Here is a 22,917-nt window from a genome sequence, read left to right as displayed (position 1 = left end):
TAAATCCTACTTACCCTTTTCTTCGTGTATGATCAGTAATTTACTCGTTTGGTCAAGATTTGATATGAAGATTTTTTATACTAAATAACAGTTTACAACAAAAACTATAATTGGACTTCCACCATTCAATATGCCAATATAATTAAACAAGCTTGTACCAAGCATCACCACATAATGCATGTGAGGTAACATATCCTTGTTTAAATTGATTCTATAATCAATTGAAAATACAATTCAATGAAATCTATAGTAATGGTTTAATAAATAATATATTATTTTGGAACATAAAACTTTCAAAAATTAAAATATATAAAACAAAAACATAATAGTTTTATCACTAAAATATTAGTATATAAGATTTAAAAATTATCAACATTTATCACAAAATATCTCAGAAACAATTTTCACAAAATGTCTCATTGTCATGTCTTTTTTTTTTGAGAAAATTGTTAATCGGCAATTTTAGGAGAAAAAGATTTAATAATAACATACATCAAGTGCTCAACTTTCTACGTAATATTTTTTTGGTGTCTTAACTCAAGTTTAATGAACTTCATTTAATGGTGAATCGTTCAAAAAAATATGAATTTAAAATTTAACTAGAACAATTATTAATCATGTTTTATTTATCTTTTATCTGAATTTCAACTATTAGGACTTCATTTTTCTAGATACTAAAGGATTAAAATCAACAAATAGATAGTAGTGTATAGAAACAAAAACAGTTGTGTTATTGCAACACAAAGCTATACATAGACGTCGTATGTATATAGTGTACTCTTCACTTGTTTTTTCTTCCAAAAACAAAACAAGAATTTGTAAAAAAAATTAAAACATTTTTTAATATAATCTATAGATTTGTATCATTAATCACTTGAACATTTCATTAACGGCTATAATACATGTTATTAACTCCTTTTTAAACATATATATCATTAGACACTAAAATACATGGCATTAACCACTTTAGAATACTGTTTAACCACTAAATCATAAGTTAATGTCTCACATTTTAGTGGTTAATAATTTATATTTTAATAATTAATAAAGTATTCAAAAGGGCCCTATAAAATATTGTTCACCCTATAAATCTAGTTAACGGTTAAAATTTGTGTTAAAATATATATATATTTAAAAAAGGGCCCTCCTAACACCATTAGTATTTCCTTCATATAGGTCGTGGGATTCATGTTGGGCCAAGTACGACAAAAATGTGAATTCCCCCTTTAATTTTGCATATCTTATCATCAGAGATCAACACTCTGGTTCCCACATTAGATTTGCTATTGTCTCCTAGTATATACTGATATACTTTTTAGAATTTTGATTATTTTTTGGGTTTAAAATATTTCTATCAATGTTACTATTTGCACAAACTTTCAATGTGTTGAATACATTTGGTCTTACTCTCAAAAGTTAGCTAGCTGTAATAGAAGTGTCCAAACACTAAAAACCTTGGCAAAATAAGACACAAACGCAACTTTAATATTCACCCTCATGTACATAGTAAAAAATTCCCACAATATGTATGCGAATTCCAAAATTAGCTTGAATATTTGACAAATTTAACACTACAACTACTTTTTTTAATATCTATAAATTTTATAAACGCGTCATATAATATGGAATATTTTTCCAAAAAAAAGGTCTTATAATATGTGATAGAGGAATATTGTACACATTGATTTTTCTTTTCTTTTGATTGGATCTATCCACTTTTTTGTAGTCAAAACTATGTGAAACTATTCTGTGGCTGTTGTAACAATACAAGACAATTGCTAGGGTGCACTATATATACAAGACTTTAGTTTACCCTCATGTCCATCTAGTACATATGATAGCATTCTACACCCATAACACCATATCCTTTCCCTCTCTAAGGTCGAAATTTCATATACGTCAATAGTCCACTTATGAGATTGAGAAGAGTCAAGGGAAAACTTGAACTACATTCTTATAGTGACAAATATAATTGCAATTGAAAATTTTCTCTCATCCAACCCTAATCTTGTCTTCTTCCAATGTTAAACTTGGTCATTTCTACATTGCTTAGAAGATGTCCATTATCTCCTTCGTACACGAGATTAGATTCAAATAATTTCAAATTAGTTTAGATTTAAGTAGACTTGGCATAATTAGGTTTGATCCGTTAAACAAATCAAAACACATGCCAGACTTATAAATCGTCATAGTTTTTTACCTCATATACAATTTTTGAAAGTCATATATAATTTATTAGTTTATTTAAATGTCTATTTTATATTAACATATTTGAATAAGCCATCTTATCAATTTTTTAAATAGAACGTTGGACTAAAATAAAGTTCTATTTACAACAAACTATATAAATATAAATGAAACATATTAAATGAGAGAAATTTTACAATTATGAGAGGGTAAGAGAGTTAAATTTTGACCACACTTGCCATATGTAGATGATCAAAATTAGAAGAAAAAGTCATGTGTCACAGAAAGAAATGAGAAATGAAGATATAAATAGATATAGATAGCGCGACTTAGATTTTATAAGGCTACACTATGATTTATTTGTCTGATATAAATATGTAATGAGATATAATCTCAATTTTTAGCTAATTTGATATTATATGATAAACTCATTAAATTTTATTTTACAATCACATAAAAAAATTATGTAGCATAATATTCTTATAATTAAATTATTGAAAATGTTAACAAATATTTGATATAATACATGGTAAAAAATCTAATTTATATTTAGTTAAATAGATCAACTTATATATATATATATATATATATATATATTTACTAATATTGTTATATATTGGTAATTTAGTATTTATTAAGTAAAAAAAGTATAACTTTTATCGGTTTGTCTTATGTTTATTATTTGACTAGTTTTTCTTATACATATAGGCCTAGGTTAGCCTATTTGAAAAAAATATAAAATGTATTATTTAAATATTTTAATGTAAAATAAATTTTTAAATAAGTTTTTAAGTTTGATTAGACTTTTATAAAAGGTCAGATTAGTCAAACAAAAAGCTTAGGATAGATCATAGGTCAGATTCAAACTTAAAAAATTTATCGTATATATATATATATATATATATATATCATCTTGCCATTTTAACTAAGAAATCTTTAACGTTTCAAAAAAACAAAATAATCTTAATAAAATAAAATAAACTAAACTTTTGTATTTTAAAAAACAAGTTAAGCTTATCCCAAATCTAACATAAGCTTAGCCACGTGGCTATATGGGGTAATCCAGTTCCCACCTCTAATTACCAATCTGAAATCTTAATCCAATTCCTACAAAGCATGTGTTCCCAAAATGCAGTTTAGAAATGTCCTTGGAGGTAGGGCTAAGAGTCCTTCTTCTTCCCATGTGAAAAGGTATGAACTGACCCCACATTATGAACAAATTTTGAGGTATACTTTCATAACAACTCTACCGACAAAATGAATATCTAAAATTGTTTAATTTTTTCTTTGCTTGTTTAGCATCTTAATGAATATCTAAAATTGATTATGAAGTTACTCCTTTATAAGGTAATAAATTTGTCTATACAAAATTAAAATATCATCAAAATGTTTGCATCAAATTTTAGTTCGAATAACTACCTTTTTGTGAGGTCTTATCTTGTAACACAAACAAAAATTCAAACTTTATTATCTTCAATTGAATGTTATGTGGGAAATCTCCATTTTATATTTATATTCATATATTTATATATTTCACAAATAAATAAATACTTACTACAAATCACTGATCAACGTCTCATTTATTTACATCCAAAAGGTGGGCATTAAATGAAATTTTAATATACTATCACTAAATCATTAAATAATTAAATAGATTCAAATTAAATAAATTTACAAGACTCAATTTTTATTTTTATTTTGTTACTGCTTTAGATGCATCAAACTTGTTTATTTTTTTGAATTTGATGTCGTGCAGTCAAAGGAATCAGGAATTCATGCGTTCAAGATTTTATGGACGCTTAAAATATTGCAATCAAATGGTTTAAAAATAATTGATTTTAATTTTTATCTTATAAATAAAAATAATAATATTGTTCATTATTGGGTCGGCCCAATATATTGTTGAATCTTAGAGAATAAATTAATGATTTATTTTATTCTCTAAAATAATTTATTCATTTTAAAAGAATCTAATTTTAAAATAATATGATTGAGGAAAAGTGGATATATAAGATAAAATAAATATTTTCTTACATACATATGAAATTAGAGATACAAAAATGAAACCAACCTTCAAAAAATTTAAAGAAGCAAACCAAGTTAAATAAACGAGTTGAAATGTTGATCACAATTTGGCAGCTTATGTGAATAAATAGCACATGTGTTTGAATTTAATGGCCTAGCAATCTTATATGGTTACCAGCCTTACATACATTTCATATGTTTGATTAATTACGGCATTGTAGAGAAACATATGTATTTATTTATTAAAATTGTCTCTTGAATTGATTATGATGGGATATATATCCATACTGATTGCACCATTAACAACTTTGTTAGCCTTCTAAGAAGGGACTTAGCATGATGCATACTATACTATGCTCACCCTCCTTCACAAATATATGATATCTTGGAAGCATAGTTTATGTCACTATTTTAATATATTGTCGTTTTCAATCACAATTCAGATGTCTTAGAGGGACAATTCTTAGATTTGAATCTTTATGTTACAAGGAAACTTAGTCTAGTGTTTTTGAATTATTGTTACACATAGTAAATAATTTTTAGATCAGACGACTTAAATTATTCATTTCTTTAATTAATTTTGATCATTAATTTAATTTGAACTTTTGAGAATATTGTTGTGTAGTTATTAGAAGGTATTTGTTTTCTTGATTATCACTATTGATAATCTCCATATTACAATTTAAAAACTTTTTTTGTTACAAATATATAAAAGAAAAAATTGAAGTTAAATAATGAGGTGACTAAATTTGAGGAATAGAATAATTTTTAGGTGATAATTTAGATATTTAATGGTAAATGAAATAAAATAGAATGTATTATGATTTTATTAAGTAATGATGACCTAAAAGATACTTGTTAACAATGATGGTTTCTCAAAAAATATAATAATGGTTTTATTGAAATAAAAAAATTAATGATGGTTTAATTTAACACACTTGTTTTAAATAAAGCTTTTTTTAATTACCAAAAATAGATTTATTGTAAAATAATACTCTATTGATTTCAAATGTGGTGTCTTTAACACTTAGCAACGAAATTAGAGATAAATTTTTTCTATTTATATTTCTAAATTTTTGTCGTTATTTAAATCAATAACATAAGACAACCGAAAGTGAAAAAAAAAATATTGTATAGAGTATTCAATATAATAAATCTAAAAAATGGGAAAATTGATTAGAAGAATTTAAAATCATTCAATTACAAAAGTGCATGAGAAAATAATTTGAAGTATTTCTCAAACCTCCAAATGATGTAATTTGAGTCATTAAATTTGTAAAGAATTAGTATAATAGTAGCATATGGTAAAATAGTAAATGCCTTGATCCTAATTGAAAAGCACAATTTCCATAAAACATAGTCCCAAGACCTCTTACTGCCTCACAGTTTTCTGCCTTTGCATGGTCCCAATTCTGTCAGCTTTGATGTTGACTGACCTCTCTATTTATTCCAACTCCAATCTCCCTTTCATTTCCCCTCAAAATCTCTTCACCACCTTCTTGTAATTAATTCTCTTCTTTTCTTCTCTTTTTCAATTTATAGTATACTATATACTTTACTCATATGTTAATTACTGCACAATCTACTATACATTGCTGAATTGTCTCTGAAATTCTATTCTGTTTTGCATTTATGCAGGAAATTGTATAAAATGTCTCTTCTTGGATTTCTTGGAATTATTTTCTCCATGATTTCATGTGTTTATGGTTATGGTAACAATTGGGGTTGGATTAATGCACATGCAACTTTCTATGGTGGCAGTGATGCTTCTGGCACAATGGGTATGTTTTATATGTAATTAATGTCTGCATAAACATAAGCTACAAAATTGTCACAAGCAGATAGTTCGGTTATGACAACAACAACAAAAAAAAAAAACAAATTTTTATGATAAAGTTTTGTGCTTTATGTCCTATAGTTTGATGGGTATGTAACAAAAATAAAAAATTTCAGGTGGGGCATGTGGATATGGAAATTTGTACAGTCAAGGTTATGGGACTAATACAGCAGCACTTAGCAGTGCATTATTCAACAATGGTTTGAGTTGTGGTGCATGCTATGAAATTAAATGTGTTAATGATCCAAAATGGTGTCTCCCTAGTTCCATTGTTGTCACTGCCACTAATTTCTGTCCCCCTGGTGGTTGGTGTGACCCTCCTAATCATCATTTTGATCTCTCTCAACCTGTTTTTCAACACATTGCTCAATATAAAGCTGGTATTGTTCCTGTTGTTTATAGAAGGTAATTTGATTTTCTTAATTTTGTTTTACTTTATCCTTAATAACATGTGAGGTAAAGTGAGAGTCTTGGTTCAAGGGTAAGCTTGATTTCATGTGGCATGCAAGTTGCAGGTTCAAATCTTGAAAATAATAAGATTTTGATAGAGGAACTAAATTGATTGATATTATTTAAGGGATTAATTTGCTATTTTATAAATTCGAGATACTAAATCGATTGATTTTTGCAATTTCAAAGACTTATTAAAACAACTATATACTTGAAAATAATTGCTCCACTTAGCACTATTTAGATTCATTTTGTTAAAAAAAAGTTACAATAAGATCTTACAAAATGAGTTGTATGTAAGTGTAATTTGTGCAAATATCATTAATCTTTTACTACACATGTTTGTTGGCCTTTTAAACTAACACTTTTCTTTTCTTCTTTTTTTTTTGTTCAAAAGCTAACGTTTTTTTTCTTAATGCATGGTTTTTTTATTAAAGGGTAAGGTGTAGAAGAAGAGGTGGAATAAGATTCACTATAAATGGCCATTCTTATTTCAACTTAGTCCTTGTGACTAATGTTGGAGGTGCTGGTGATGTTCATTCTGTTTCCATCAAAGGTTCAAGGACTAGATGGCAAGCTATGTCAAGGAATTGGGGGCAAAATTGGCAAAGCAACTCTTATTTGAATGGACAAAGTCTTTCATTTGTAGTCACAACTAGTAATGGTCATAGTATTGTGTCATTTAATGTTGCCCCATCTAGTTGGTCCTTTGGACAAACCTACGTTGGAAGACAATTCATCTACTAACCAACCCTTTAAATGCATATAGTCAAAAAGAACTAAGTTATAGTTGAATATTAATGTAGATGTGTGAATCTATGTACTACTACTACTGACACTTTATATTGCAAGAGTGTTTAGTATCCAGTACATGAGTGTGTTTGATATTCAACAAATGTTGGTATCAAACAGTGACATGACACTGAATATATATTTATATTGAATCATTAGTTTCTATTTTCTTAAATTATTGTTGGTGTTTAATGTCAGTATCATGTTTGTGTATGTTTTAATGTTTCCTAAGTGTTACTATTTGGCACAACTAAGATGGTTTAGTCCATGTAATACATTTTGATTTATATTGCAAATTATTTTTACCCAAAATGATAGTAGTAGGATAGAATTTGAAATAAGTCATGTGAATTTAGCAAATGGAATTCTAGCTTTATTTAGAAAGAGCATCTTTACAATGTTGTTTAAGTATATTCATCTTGTACTTGAAACTATTGTTGAATGAGAAAAGTCCAAGCTTCATTTGTGTAGTAAAAATTAAATGTATGGTAAAAAGTTTATTGCACAAACTGATTGCTGAAAATGGATGGCTGCTCTGACTTAAAAGGAGGAATGAATTCCATTGTTGGATAAAAGTGTTGTGATTGAAGGATTTTACTTATTGTTCTCTTGCCTCAAATGGAAATTAGAGGATCCATTCCATATGTGTTAATGTACCAAATTCTATTGTATGAAAGTAAAATGTAAAAATTAAAATGATTTTTTATTGTTGTATTTTGATGACTATATAAATTATAAATTTATTAAAGCTAGTTTAAAAAATCAATAATAATAATTCCTAATGTATAAAAATTAAATTCATATACAATGAAGATTTTCTCTCATACTAATTTAAATTAATTGTGTACTGAAATTAATAATGGTTAATGATATGATGCAACCCAAATCGACATGATGTTCTCCATGGTAGCAAATGTCACTTATCTAATTCGTTGGGCACCAATGAGGTAGTTGAGATGTCACCGTGTTGTGTTACATATTTGGTTTTGGGTGATAAGAGTTTATAGGGTTTAGGTGAAATAGGTTCAAAAATAGAGTAACATAAAGGCCCATTGGTGAGACTAATGGTTGAAATGAAAAAGCCACTTGACCCAATTCCTACAAATGGCTTGAGAGGGATTAATAGCGAGGTTGTAACTATTTGGAAACATCACATGAGTGATAGGGGGGTCCTAAGGTGGGTATGACTAATGTGGATAAAAAACTTGCAAGTTCCTAATTAAAATGTGTAGAAAATCTTGTATAATCCACACACCACAAGACAATAAATATATGAGAACTTTTGAATTTTCCAAAAAAAGAAAATTGAATAAAATAATAATAGTAACTTTCTGTTAAAATAATTAAAAATGAAAAACTATAAGTAATATTAAATTAATTATTTTAAAATAATTTAAATATTATAAAATTGTAATTTGTTGAATTATAATAGTTTTAGTAATAGTGGTGGAAAGTAATAGTTGTGGGAGATGACTAACATAGTAGTGATTGGTCTTGAAGGTTTGAGGTGGTGATTGGAGTGTGGCTAACAATGACTATAGTGGTGGAAGATAATGGTTGGAGGTGGGTGGTCGGTGGTGGTGGTGATGGTGATTGTCAGAAGTGGGTGATTGATGATGGGAGATGGTTTTGAAAGTCGGTGGTGGTGGCGATAGTCGGAAGTGACGACAATGGTTAGAGATGGTGGTGACGTTTGTTCGAGGTGATTCGAATGGTGTTGGTGGTGGCTTGAGGTGGTGGTCGGTGTCAGTGATCAGAGGTGGGTGATCAATGATAGTGGCGGTGGTCTATCACATGACTACAAAAACAAAGTGTTGTGGTTAAAGTAAACAAATGTGAAAACAAAAGGGTTAGGGCACAACCTTCATCGATATTAATCAATTGGAAGAGATTGCCATTTTTTGATTTTTAAAGTGATTACTTAGATTAAGTTGATTACTAAGTACATAACAATACCACACTAGTAAAATGAACCTCATATGAATGATTATCTTTTAAGCAAAAAGGTTCATGCGAAGACAATACATATAAGAGATATTATTTTCTCACTCCTATATACACTTCAAAAATTATACACTCGAAAAACACACAACTTGTTTTCCTATGTATTTATATTTTTGGACAAGAATATGTGTTTTTTGCCCTTTAAATTTGTACTTTTGAATGAAGTTATGATTTTTTTAGAAAGATAAAGGTTTAAAGAAACTTTCTCCATATAACATAAATGGACCTATGAGTTAGGGCATGATAGAGACCTAACGAGTATTGGTTTCAATTATGCACTCCAAGCTCTAAGATATCTAATGAGAAGATTTAAAAATAATTTAGATATTTAACGAAGTCTTAATAAATAATTAATTATACTTAATTGATAATTAATAAATATATCAAAATATTGCAACTCGTTAATCAATACAATTAATCATGGTTTTAAATATTACTAACGATACTTTTCAAGTGTATATATTTAAGCACAATCATATACATCTTGTGAACTCAATTATAAGTAACTATATATTATTACAATTATTAAGGATGATATATAGTTAAATATGTTTAATTTTATTGATTCCATTTTTAAAGTAAAATACCTTTGTCAATTTGTCCCTTATTATAATAGCTACTCCTCTCACCATTAAGAAATTAAATGCGGTCATATTAGTTTACCTTTATTTATATTTCAATTTAATCAAAAGTAGTATTGTTTTTGAGAAAATTAAAAGTAGTATATTTTAATACGTGAAATCATGTATATTGAAAAATAATTTTAATCAAATGATTTGATTTAAATGATTAATAAGTTTTAATTAAGAATAATTTTTTTAAAAAAATTAAATTTAAATTATGATTAAAATAACTTTAAATTTCTATAACTTCATTTCTCTGAAAATTATAGATTTAGAGTTGTTTATTACGATTATTTCTAAAATGATCATTTTTATAAAACAATATAATTATTGTTTTGAAAGTTTTATTCTTTTGTTATAACTTTTAAAGAAAGAGAAAAAGAATAATTTAAAAACCGTTTGAATGATAAATTATTTGTAGTAATTTATAAAAAGAATTATTTTTTATAATTGAATTTTTATTTAAAAAAAAAAAGTAATTTTTATTGTGAAGAAAATATAAAATATTTTTTATCTTTTGAAAAAATCTCTAAAAATAATTTCTATTTTTCTTTAAAATCTCTAAAAATAGTCTCTCTTGCTAAATATAAAATAATTTTTTTATAATACGTATTAAACGAACTTAAAACAAATAGAAAAGGAAGAAAAAAAAGCATATTCATTCGAGATAAAGTTTAGTGTTTGGAAGGTTTCTAATTAAGCATTGTTTTTTTGTTACAATCAACTCATTTGAATTAAACTATTGATTCATTCTCCAATCAAATCCCAATTCCCAACCCTTAATTTTGTTCTTATTAATCTTAGGGTTTTGCTACGCTTTCCCTTTCTCACTCATAATTCCCAATTGTCTCTAATTTTCCTTTCAAGTTTCTCCCTTTCACCTTCTCGCTTTGCTTTCTCCGCATCACACTATCATTTCTGAATTCAATTTTCATTTTCATCAGATCTTCGAGGTACAGAACCTGTGTGTCTTTGGTTTTAGTTTTTTATTTTGAATTTTTCTTGTTTCACATGTCAAACTTTAATTATCACTATTATTATTGTTTTTTTATTTTTTATTTTTTGCGTAGTGATTTTTGCTAATGAAAAAGTGATTATCTTGATATAGTTTCTAGCTTAAAATCATAATTTAATTAATTACTGTTACTGTTTCAGTTTTTTAGGATGGTTGTTATTATATGACTTTTTTTTTATTTTGGTAATTTAACCTTGAAGTAGTTTTTCAAGTTGTGGACAAATATCCATTTGTTTCATCATCACTTCCATGTTTGAATCACTTAGGAGCCGTTTACTTTCTAACAACATTTTCATTTTTAGTCTTAGACTCTATTTGGATAAACAACTTAATTAAGCGCATATATTTGCTTATGTATACTCTATATCTATAATAAAAGATAAAATAAAGTCAAACTTTTTTCATATAAGTTAAAAGTTGTATTCATAAGCTTATGGATATAAGTTGAAAACATCTTGTTATAAGTTGTTTCCATAAACTCTGGAGAGCTGTTTCACTCATGCTTATGCTAGTAGATAAGCTAAAATAAGCTAATTAAAAAAGGCCCTTCATATGTGGTTGAATTGAAATGACATTTGATTATGAACTTTCCTTTTACAATTGTGATAGAGAGAAGATATAAGCTAACTAGAGATAATGCATTTCCGAAAACATTGATAATAATGTTTTGAAATTTTTCAGAATTTTCAAAAATATTCAACCTACGTTTAAAATTCATTTTTTAAAACCTCCATAATGCTTTCTCTAATGTTTATTTTATAAGTGGAAATAGAAATAGGGAACACATGAAGTAAACGACCCTTAGTGGTTTTTGTGTGTTTTTATTTATTTAAGTGCATCGCATTAGGATGCTGGTGTATTGCCTCTGTTAGATTTTTGCAGATTGTTGGGATTTGGTTGAGATGATTAAATGCTGAAAAATGATTTTGATGCTTTACTGTTGTGAAGCTCGTTGTCATAGTAATTCAGCTAACTAACGCGTTGATTATGTATCCAGGTCTTGGCAATTCAGTTGGTAGGACTTCCATTTTGGAGAGTTAATTTAATGTCTGAGTCAGATGCTCTGCCTCCTACTACCACCTTTGGTAATGGTGTAATTTCCTTATAAGTGTTCACAGATGTTTTGTTTCATCCAGTGCATTGTTTCAAATGAGGATATAGATAGTTAGTTTCACACATATGAACCTTTATTTTTTTAATGTACATATATGGTTATTCATGTTTAATGTATCTTTCTGTTTTTGGTCTGCATATTCTGTTATTCTTTTGTGTTGGTCTAATCTCAATATGGTTTCGATTTGGGATTGAAAATTGTTTAGATGAGGAGTTTGACATTTTCCATGTAAAATTTAATTCTAATATGTGAAATATTTGTTTGATAAATTTAAACTCTATTTATCTTTACCAAATTCGGATCGTTTGGTTCATGTAGCCAACCCTACTTAGTGGGATAAAGCTTGGTTGTTGTTGTAGCTTTACAAAGTTGGAAAAATTTGCTGAGGAGCATTATTCTGCTTTGTTGCAGTTTATTTTTGGATTTAATATGGTTATGCCAATTCTGATGTTTGCACTCCTTTTCTCTATTGTAGTTTCCGATGTTCTACTGTGGAAGCAGTGGAAAGTTTCCTTCGGTGTCATTGTTGTTGCTACGGTTGCTTGGATCCTACTCGAGTGGACTGATTTACCGTTCTTAACAATTTGTTCAGATGTGTTGCTGCTATTGATCGTAGTATTGTTTCTGCATGCTAACTATGCTGCCCTTAGAAATAAGTATGATTAGTAAGCCGTGTTGTGCTTGTATTATGTTTTTCACCATTTTAACACTAACACTATGTTTTTGGTTATCCTTTTCTCTCTGAGCAGACAACCACCAAGATTACCTGAGCTAGTTGTGTCAGAGGAGATGGTTAACAATGTAGCTGCTTCCTTTCGAGTCAAAATTAATAATGTGCTCCTTATAGCTCACCACATCACTATTGGCAAGGATTTTAGAATTTTTTTCAAGGTTAGTTTTGTTTCAGGTTACAATATTTTAGGGATTTTTGATGGTGGAATTGTTATCTAAATAATAATTAGTGATTACTTTTCTAAGGTGTGGAAATGAGCTAAGTTAGGCATTGTCTTAAATAAACATAACCTACTTACCTTACCTAAGCCATTTACAAGTTACAACACTTATTTCTTTCATTCACAATACTCAAACTTGAGACCTTGCTTAAGAGGAATTTTGAGCTCCTTGAAACTTGAACAAAGTCCTAAAATGCTTTTTTGTTGACGCTATTCCCTCAATTTTTCATTTGGTTTTCAACTATAATTGCTGATATGTTCTCTTATTATGACAGAACTCTATGGTCTATTCTGACTATTCATGTTTCAACTCTTTATTTTGCTATAAAAATGCAATTTTTACATTTTAAAATGAGAACATAGTAATTCTCAATGTTGTGCAAATGACTTTATGGAATTTGGAAAATGAATATAATTATTCATTGTTTATTGTCTACTTAACAGGTGGTGGTTTGCTTGTGGCTATTGTCTGTCATTGGCAGCATCTTCTCCTTCTTCACACTTGCATATATTGGTATGTTTGCATCCCAAGTCTATCTATTAAAAAGTGTGTGATATCTCTAACTGAGACCCTCCTTTCTCTTTAATGTACCGAAAATTCCATACTAAACCATTTTTATGTGTTTCACTTGAACCTTTTGCCTTTCCTTTTTCTGCCTTTTATTGTTTGGTATTTGCCCAACTTTCTTTGCATTTGCATGGTTTTCTTGTTCCTTATTGGATATTTGCTCAAGCATGGCTGTATTTTAAAACTAGGTAACATGTGTCTCTAGAAGTGTTGTCAACCGTGGATTGCAAAAAATAGTGGCTTATTAAAATTCAGCTACCCTATAGCTGTTATTCAACAACACTGGTCACTAATCCTAATTTCCATCTCAGTCAATCATGTTAAGTTTTGTGAAGAGTCATTTAATTTTTTTTTTTCAAGTAAGAGCAACATGTATTAATATTTTTCGTTCGTCTCGACACAATTTGGAGATTTATATATAAACTCATGACTTCATAAATATTTTTATTTACATTTTTTATTCTTCTATGGTGACAGGAACCCTCATGATGATTACTATCCCTGCATTGTACAGAAAATATGGAGCTTATGTAGACAAGTGTTGCGGAGTTATCCACCTCCAATTTTCAAAACATTATAGAATTGTAGATGAGAATGTTTTCAACAGACTGCCTCGTAATATATCGAAAGACAAAGAGTCTTGATTTTCAAGCTCTTTAATTTATGCTCCATTTGTAAATATTGGTAACTGTTCGATCATATTGATATGTTATTTAGACTCCATCCAGCACTTTGTGAGTGTAATACATGTAGAGGAAAATTTTGTAGTTTAGATGTTGCTTGAATCCAATTTATGGCAGCTGTTTTCATTTTCTGGGCATCAAAATTGAGAATTTGTTTGCAAGAAAAGTTTAGATGAATTGAAATTCGATGGCTCATTAAGGTCAGGGTAGACACTAAGGTTCAAAGAGGTTCAAAGATGACTGACATAAATACTAAGATATCACAAAATAGGTCATCACTGTTGTAGGGTATGAGCTACTTTTTACTAATTGAATCGAACCTTCATTGGTAGTATTATATATATTGAACATTATAGATAATGTGATAAAATATCATTAACAAGTTATACATTAAACATTTTTTTTTTAAAACTAAGATATCATTCTTGTACAATAATAAACTAATGTTACTTAATACAATAGACAAATTTAATGAGTTGATATCTCAAATAGATATTTTTAATATGCAATTAGCTGAAATTTGAATCCATAATTAAATGTCTAAGGAATTTGATTATTCACTTGTGTCATACCATAAAAGTTGGCATGTATTAAGGAGTTTGATAATACTTGTAATCATTAACATATTTAATGTGGAAACAAATTATTAAATATAAGTGAAATATTTGTTTTAAATTGATAATGCATCAAAATAAAATTTCATAATATTTAAATGTTTCTTTGTAGGAGACTGGATGTTATGAAAATGAGCTTCGTTAACTAATTGTTCATTTTTATAGATATTCAATTAGAATTTGCAATATTTAGTTCAATTGACAAATATTTTTCCTGTTTATTCTATATACAAAAAAAGAATCCTTCTTACATACAATCGACTACAACTAATTTATAGAAATGTATCTGACAAACGTAATAACACATAGTTATATGTAGTTATTAATATCAATCAATGATTTAAGATTAAACGGTTCAAATTATACATTCAACAAATCAATTTTTAATAATTTTGTCATGCCTTAAATCGGTCAATGGTAACTATGTGACATAGTGTAATGTAGTTAATGCATAGAATCTATTTTCAATATTTACATCATTTCTAACAAATCTAAAAAGAGAAGATAATACTAAGTTATGTCACATAGTAAGTTGAAAGGGGAGTACACACATGTCAAATGTTTATGATAGACTAAAGATTTTAGATTGCTCTCCTTGATAGGATTATTATAATTTTTTGTAGTGTGTGATGTCATCTCCAACCATACGGGCTTCATTTTAGAGTCAACATAAGAAAATTTACCTACCAATCAAATACTAATACTTGACGTGCCAATTCGGTTACTTCTCTCTTAGAATTAGATTTTACAAAACTAGATTTTATTTTTTAGTAGTGAAATATAAGCAAATATATATTACTTCTCTCTTATTTAACGATAGTTTCTCTAAAATACATCTCTTTTAATTTAACTATTTGTGTTTCCAATGAACCAATTCTTTTTTAAACATCCAATGAACCAACTTATTAATCATGAAAAAAAATTTAGATTATAAACTTAATTTTTTATTGAAATTGTATAAATTAAACGTGATTTTTAACTTTTTTTAATATGTATAGTTTAATTAATTTTACTAATATTTTATTCTAGAGAGAGTAATTGATACAACTCAAAATATTTGCTTAAGAACAATATACTGGTGTATGATCCAACTTTGCATTTAGCCTAATTGGAGGACTTGTTCTCTACTCATTTGATAGTTCAATGAATCTTACAACTTGAGGCTTTGATTCATACCAAAAAACTGGTTAAGGTCCACTAAGATGGTTGGTCATTCATATAGTTAAATCAATGAAGTGGAGAAAGTTGAATTAGATATCAAAGTTCCATTCTTACTTTTTTTTGTTTAAATTTTGTTATTTTTAGTCTTAATCTTGAAATTATCTCTGTGGAAGGGATTTGATAATTAATCACTTGATTAATAAAGCTAATTAACCACTTGATTAGCCGCTTCAAATATAAATATTATTTTGTTTTCTTTAATTAATTATTAGTTTACAACAATTACAAGACTTGAGGAGCATGAGGTTGATAGTGGATTTCACACCCTGCATTAATGTCAAGGTCAAACCAATTTGTATACCTCATTCATTTTTTTAAGTGCTGTTCCCTTGGTTGAAATCTGATTCATTTATTTATATCAAGCACTACAAAAACAATTAGCAATATTATGAAACATTTTTTCAAATTTCCTTTTCTGTTACGTTATGTGTTGAATTTTATGCAAAATTCGCTAGAAGATCCGATCTAAGAAGAAATTTTATTTCATTTATCTGAGTGCATGTTATACAATTATGGCACAATATTATATTTTTCTAATTTTAGGTGTTATTAATTGAACATAATAGTTGAAACACTATGGTAATAATAAGCCTTTCAAAAATAATAATGGATACAAAATCTCCAACCATACTTCTACCGAAAAAGTGTATCTTTATATAATCAAGAAATCAAAAGAAATACATTTATAGGAATTGTGTATCAGATTTAAGGTGAAGGGATGGTGCTCTTATCCAAAGTATGAAGGACCTTCGGTGAGAGGATGGTACCCAATTTTTTGATTATATATATAAAGTGCTCTAGATTTCAACATAATGTATATATCTAGATTATGATACTATGTCATGTGTTCAGGATCTTTACAACCTTAACCAAGATATAAAAAAGGTTCAATGATAAAAATATTACCATGTTTATTTCACTAAAATGATAACAATCTGAAACATTATAGCAAAACAAAAAAGTTCAATTTGAACTTCCAATCTTATTTACATACATCTAGGACCTTGGAAGACAAATAACTATGCCTCTCTGTCACATAAGCTTACATTTATGTACATGAACTAAAAAAAGCCATCTAAATGAAAGGGAAGAATGTAAAATTGCCTAACCACCGCCGCCTAAGACAAAGAAGACTCCAATCTCCTTAAAGCGAATGCAGGAAGAACCATCTTCTCAATTTCTTCCATTGATCAACAAGAACTAAATCTTACAAATAAAAACAGAAGAACCAATTTGTTCTTATAGTTTGTAACTTCCTCAAGCGCTGCTGAATATTGCAATGTCAATTGGCTCATCTGCTGCATCTAATACATAAAAACAAATTTATAAGCTACAAAATTATGAGGTCTCATGAAAGCTAATTGACCTAGACAATGCTGCTGGATTGGCCTGCAAGACTGGTGAGTTTTGTGTGTCTTCTTTTTCATCACCCTTTGGTTGGAATGCTTTGAAAAGTCCTCCACCACATATTGAGTCTGGCTTGCTGTTTTTAATACCAAGAGTTGTCAATATAGAGCTTTTTTGTGCTTCTCCTAAGTCATCAATCCTCAATGTTTTTGGAACCCAAAGAGACTTTTCTTTATTGTTTCCTTTGCTGCTTTGTTCGTCAGAACCTACTGCGTCATTTGATGTGAGTGTGTTTTCTTCCCTTGAATGCTTACCTAAAGTTGGGGAGCTAGGGGTTGCACTACTTGGTGATGATGGTTGTGCTAGCCATGGATTGTTCCATGCACCAGGCATGGTGAAACCCCAATAAGCTGGTGGAGGATAGAGTGGCATGGCGATTCCTTGCGGGAAGAAAGCATGTGGTGATTGTACTTGAGAGCTCCATTGGGATGGACTCCATGGCAAGACCCAAGGGGCACTCGGGTAGTGGGGAAATTGAGGTGCGAAGCTTTGACTGTTCTGCACAACTTGTTCTAGAGAACTGTTTGTAGTTGCATCTTCAGTTGGCGTTGTTGATGCATCTGAAGATTTATTGGAATGATCATTGCTCTTTTCTTCACCAGCATAGGGAACAGAAATTCTTAGTTCTTCTGGTCTATTGAATCCATTTGTTGGGCAACTGGTAACTGCTTTATCAACAATGTTCAGTACAGATTCCATTGACTCACACAAGGGTGTATCAGTTCCAAAAGTAAAGGCAGTGCCATTACAGTTCACAGAATGATGATGGACTCCATTGGGTGAGTCAGATTGAGAATTCTGAACTATTACGTCAGGGATAGTTATCTGGCGATAATGAGAAGCAAAATTCTTGTTCTTCCTGCGACCAGCACCTACCGGCACATTTCTCATAGCCCCGCCTGCAGTCCAATATCTCTGGCAGTTCTTGCAGAAATGACGCGGTTGATTGACGTTGTAATTATTATAGTAGCAGAACTTTGTTTCCATGCTATTACAACGAGGACAAGGCAGTATTTTGTCTGGCTTTTTCAACGTCTTATCTTGTGAATTCTCAGACTGTTCTTCTTTATTCTTTGCAGTTTTCAGTGTGCTTTCCTCCTCTTCGTTGGAAGGCTTAATAGATTCTTCCCCTCTTGACGAAGTGTCTAGATCAGCTATCTTTTCTGATGATTGGGTGATAGTTTTATCTTCCTTATTACACTCAATCACTTCCTCTTCCTTTGATTCCTGAATTCAAGAAAACTCTTGATGAGTGTGATGTTCTAGAACAAAACTTTAATACAAACAATGCATTGTATTATGAAAAGAATGCCTCACAAATATTTTCAGTGTGCTAACTTTCTACCTTATGCAATTACACATATTTGCAAAAGTATTAAAAAAATGTAGAAGCAATATTAGGCCATCAATCGTAGTTGAAAATAAACTCTGAAACAGTAAATATAATAATAAATGAAAGTGGTAATGTTGTATAGAAAAGCCATTTATAAGAAGAAAACTAAATCAGTACTACAGTATTTAACTAAAATTAATAAATTTCTCATCACTTGTTTAGAATCCACAGTTCAATGTCAACTGTCAAAACTGAAAATTTGATGTGTTTCATCTGCAACCTTGTTAATCTTATATTTTCTCAAAGGCTGAGGTTGAAACATAACCATCCAACTCTAGTACATTGGCTGGACAAAAACTAAGGGAAGTGAGCAAAATTGAGAAGCAAATCAAAGAGGAATGTTTAACAGAAAATTATTCTTCTCTTCAAGATAGAACGTCAATTATAAATCCACAAGAAGGCAAGGCTAACTGATTATAGACAAAAACACAATGAACAAAAAAACCAAAGCAGAAAGTATGACAAATTGAGCTAAAACTTGAAAGACAGCACTGTTCTTAAATCTTATCTTCTTTATTTGGAAAATTCGAGATACAAAATTCAGAAGTCAAATAGAGAAAGCATTTTTCACATTCAAAAAGAGAAAGTATTAATATATAGAATCCAAAGATTAGATTGACGTCTGTAGGTTTCCATGTAAACACAAAGAGAAAGTTTTAGAAGCGGAAGCATACAATTTACAAAGAGATCTTACTACAAGCCTGTGTCCCAGAACAACTATTCTTAGGGTTTGAACCTAACTAAAGCCAAAAAAACAGTTTGCAAGGTGAGGATTGTCTACACAGTATAAGCTCTAATTAATCCAATTGAAACTTGGTGCATTGATCCCACCATTAAGTTTATGTTTGGTTCTGCTGTGACAATTAATTTTGGATGAAGAGATTCTATAAAATTAATTTTACTTAAAAGTCAATTGAATGTAAAATGGATTATGTTTGAATGCATTCACGTAAAAGTTGAAAAATAAAGTTCAGTGTAAATTGTAAAATTCGTGTTTAGACTCAAAAACTACAAATCTTAGCTTCAAGTTAGATCAATTCTACTTAAGAGCAACCAAACATGTCAAAATCAAGTTTACACCTCCAGAATCAATTCTGACGGCTCCAAACATAGGCCAATTAATAAAGGTGACCTAATAACAGATCTAAGATAGACTCTGATAACACCATTTAGATTCTAAGATTAACTCAACACTAGGGTTTTTCTTAAAATCATTTAATGTTAATAAAACCAAATATCTTTAGAATTAATCCAACATACTTAAAACAGTATAACAGTTCAATGTTAAACCATAAAAAACTTAACAGCATCAAGTCAGAGAAAAACATGAAAAATGAAAACAATTACAAACCTAAATATGAATTGTAAAATTGAAACAAACCAATCAAAAACTCAGATCCAACAAACACCAAAACTTCAACTGAAAACTAAAAAACACAGCAAGTCAACAGAATCTTCAATAACATGAAATCAAAAAAATAACACCAACCCACTAAATATTTTCACATTCACAATAATGGGTCACTCTCAAAATCGAAAATTTCTTCATACCTCGTCAATCTCTCGCTCTTCTCCATCCATTTCTGTATTGGAAGAGACATGGTTCTGACAAATAACATCATCAACAGCGTCACCGGAAGAAGATGAAGCCGGAGCACCGGTGGAGTCACCGGATCCAGGAGAGATCTCCGACACCGGAATCGTCTTCCCGAAAAGCTTGATCGCTGGGTCTCTAGCTTCCAACATTTTTTCTCTGTTTTTTTATTTTTAATTTTGATTTTTTTTTATAAGGAGGATAAACTAAAAAAGCATCTATTTTTTTAAATATATTTTTGACAAAAAAGTCATAGAGAGAGAAAATTTAGAGAAAGAGAGAGAAAGTGACACGTTGTGTTTGTGTATTTGGATTTAGTGTAGTTCCCGATCGAACGATTCCCATCTCAAGTAAATTTTAATTTTAAAAATAATAAAAGTTAGGGATTAAAGATGTAAACCGTTGGATTTAGATCGTACGGTCACGAAGTAACCGACCACGTGAATGCCCCTTTTAATGAGTTCACTCAAGTGAGATCCTGTGTTTGTGGGTGAAGAGTGCTTTGTTTTTTTGTTAATAGAAAAAGTTGCTGCATCAGATGCAACAATGAATTTGAGCCACAAGTATTTTTGTGGAATTGAAAAGTTTTTTCTCTTTCCCACTTTTTTACTCTTTCTATGTGGAAAAATAGCTACTCCACCATCTCTCTCAATCCAAGTCATTACTTTTCCTATACAGATAAACACATTCATTCATGTCCAAACTTATCCTATTTTAGCTCTCCAAAACAATTAATGCTTGTTAATACTTTTTTTAAAAATTAGTTTAAGGGGAATGTATAGTCTAGAAATGAAAAAACATTTAAAGTTATTACATTACTACTTATAAAAATTTATATTTTATTTGTTCTAATAACATTACTAAAAATTAAATTATAAATTTAAAATTTTAATATTTTAATATTTTAATATTTTAATATTTATTTTTTAATTAAATCAAATCATTGAAATTAATATTTATTAGGCTAAATTACATCTGTGGTCCCTTAACTTAATTTCAGGTAATGTTTTAGTTCTTTATCTTTTTTTTTTTCCGACTTAGTCCTTTATTTTAATTTTAAATGACAATTTGATATTTTATGTTTTAAAATTTTAACAACGTTATCCTTTTTTAAACAATAATTCAAAAAAAAATTCAATCAAAACTCATAAAATTAATTATATTCTTCAATATAATACAAATTTCATCAAATCCGTAACGCAAATCTTTAAATAAACTCATATTTTCATACTTTATTTGATATTATTAGAAATAAAAGGCTAAATCGGGAAAAAAAAAAAAAGATAAAGGACTAAAACGTTACCTGAAATTAAGTTAAGGGACCACGAATGTAATTTAACCTATTTATTAATACTTCGTTTATAGTACTCTTTAGTTTTATTTATAAACAAAAGTATGAATGTAATTGTGGATTTTAAATATAAACAAAATTAGGTAATCTATACCTATTTAATGATATTGTTCTAAAAATATATTTGCATTAATATTTTAATATTATGGAATATAATAATAATTAGGAAACAGTTAGTAATTGTCTTTTTTTAAAATTGAATGTATTAAACTACCATATTTAATAAATGTAAAAATAAGTACTTTTGTTTATAATAAAACAGAAGGAGTATCTCAATTAGAGTGTGCAAAATTTCTAAAAAATTCTTACTATAGTTGAATTGATTTTAATAATAAAACTATTTTGTTAATAATAAATAGTGAAATAATTATTAAATAAGTTAACATATAATAAATAAAAATATATTAGTAAAAAATAATTGATGTTTATTTAATAATATAAAAAGATAAAAATAAATTCATTCTTATCTTCAACTTTTGTTAGTTACAGAATTTCAAAAATAATCAAAATTTAAATTTAATTTAACTTAATCAAATAACTAAATATTAAAACTAACATGATAATAAATGATAGTTTTCTTTCTTAAAAAAAAGTTATAAATCGCAAATTAGACCCACTAAAAAATAACAAATCCCTGAAGATTTATGAAAATTCATTGTATATACTTGGTGCACAATCTTTGTGAATGTTGTAAACTCTATAATACTCAGTTCAATTCTCATTTATCATAAAAATACCTTATAGAATTTACTAAGTCTCGCATTCACTAATTTTCTAATTGGTCCAAATGGCAAACTATACCTTAAAATGACAAATTTATAATTTATCTAATAAAGTTACACCCACAAAAAATAAGCGACTGTATTAGCAAATCCTATGAGTAAAATATATGTTTGTTATTAAGTTATTATAATAAAGATAAAGTTGGCCCCACTAAAAAGTAGTCTCGACTCTCACGAGTACACGTGTAATATTGAACGCACGAGCTAAAACATCAACATATCTCACTGTTTTATACTTTTGAAGGGAATAATTTAGCTCTCTTTTATGCCGTAAAATAATCTAGCAAGTTGAATTTTTTTTATC

The 22,917-nt window shown here is 28.6% G+C and overlaps 3 protein-coding genes across 3 annotated transcripts; 2 read left to right on the top strand and 1 right to left on the bottom strand.

Annotated features, from left to right (window-relative positions):
* The first annotated feature begins 5,573 nt into the window (after positions 1 to 5,573).
* On the top strand, positions 5,574 to 7,466 carry LOC101490864 (expansin-A10-like). Its single transcript, XM_004489345.4, has 4 exons — positions 5,574 to 5,713; positions 5,851 to 5,993; positions 6,166 to 6,454; positions 6,937 to 7,466. Exons 1-4 carry the CDS (start codon positions 5,613 to 5,615, stop codon positions 7,244 to 7,246), a joined length of 843 nt encoding a protein of 280 aa, XP_004489402.1. The 5' UTR covers positions 5,574 to 5,612; the 3' UTR covers positions 7,247 to 7,466.
* A 3,106-nt stretch (positions 7,467 to 10,572) lies between these two features.
* Positions 10,573 to 14,377, top strand: LOC101490343 (reticulon-like protein B16). The gene is made up of 6 exons (XM_004489344.4): positions 10,573 to 10,871; positions 11,931 to 12,018; positions 12,523 to 12,703; positions 12,797 to 12,938; positions 13,445 to 13,514; positions 14,046 to 14,377. Exons 2-6 carry the CDS (start codon positions 11,979 to 11,981, stop codon positions 14,210 to 14,212), a joined length of 600 nt encoding a protein of 199 aa, XP_004489401.1. The 5' UTR covers positions 10,573 to 10,871; positions 11,931 to 11,978; the 3' UTR covers positions 14,213 to 14,377.
* A 2,600-nt stretch (positions 14,378 to 16,977) lies between these two features.
* On the bottom strand, positions 16,978 to 20,685 carry LOC101490004 (cyclic dof factor 2-like). Its single transcript, XM_004489342.3, has 2 exons — positions 20,438 to 20,685; positions 16,978 to 18,720 (listed from the first exon to the last, which is right to left on the bottom strand). Exons 1-2 carry the CDS (start codon positions 20,630 to 20,632, stop codon positions 17,425 to 17,427), a joined length of 1,491 nt encoding a protein of 496 aa, XP_004489399.1. The 5' UTR covers positions 20,633 to 20,685; the 3' UTR covers positions 16,978 to 17,424.
* Positions 20,686 to 22,917: the final 2,232 nt, after the last annotated feature.

The sequence above is a fragment of the Cicer arietinum genome, chromosome 2, assembly GCF_000331145.2.
Source record: "Cicer arietinum cultivar CDC Frontier isolate Library 1 chromosome 2, Cicar.CDCFrontier_v2.0, whole genome shotgun sequence".
In the NCBI taxonomy this organism is placed as follows: Eukaryota; Viridiplantae; Streptophyta; class Magnoliopsida; order Fabales; family Fabaceae; genus Cicer; species Cicer arietinum.
Note: the sequence above shows the minus strand (reverse complement) of the source record. Positions and strands in the feature narration are given on the sequence as shown.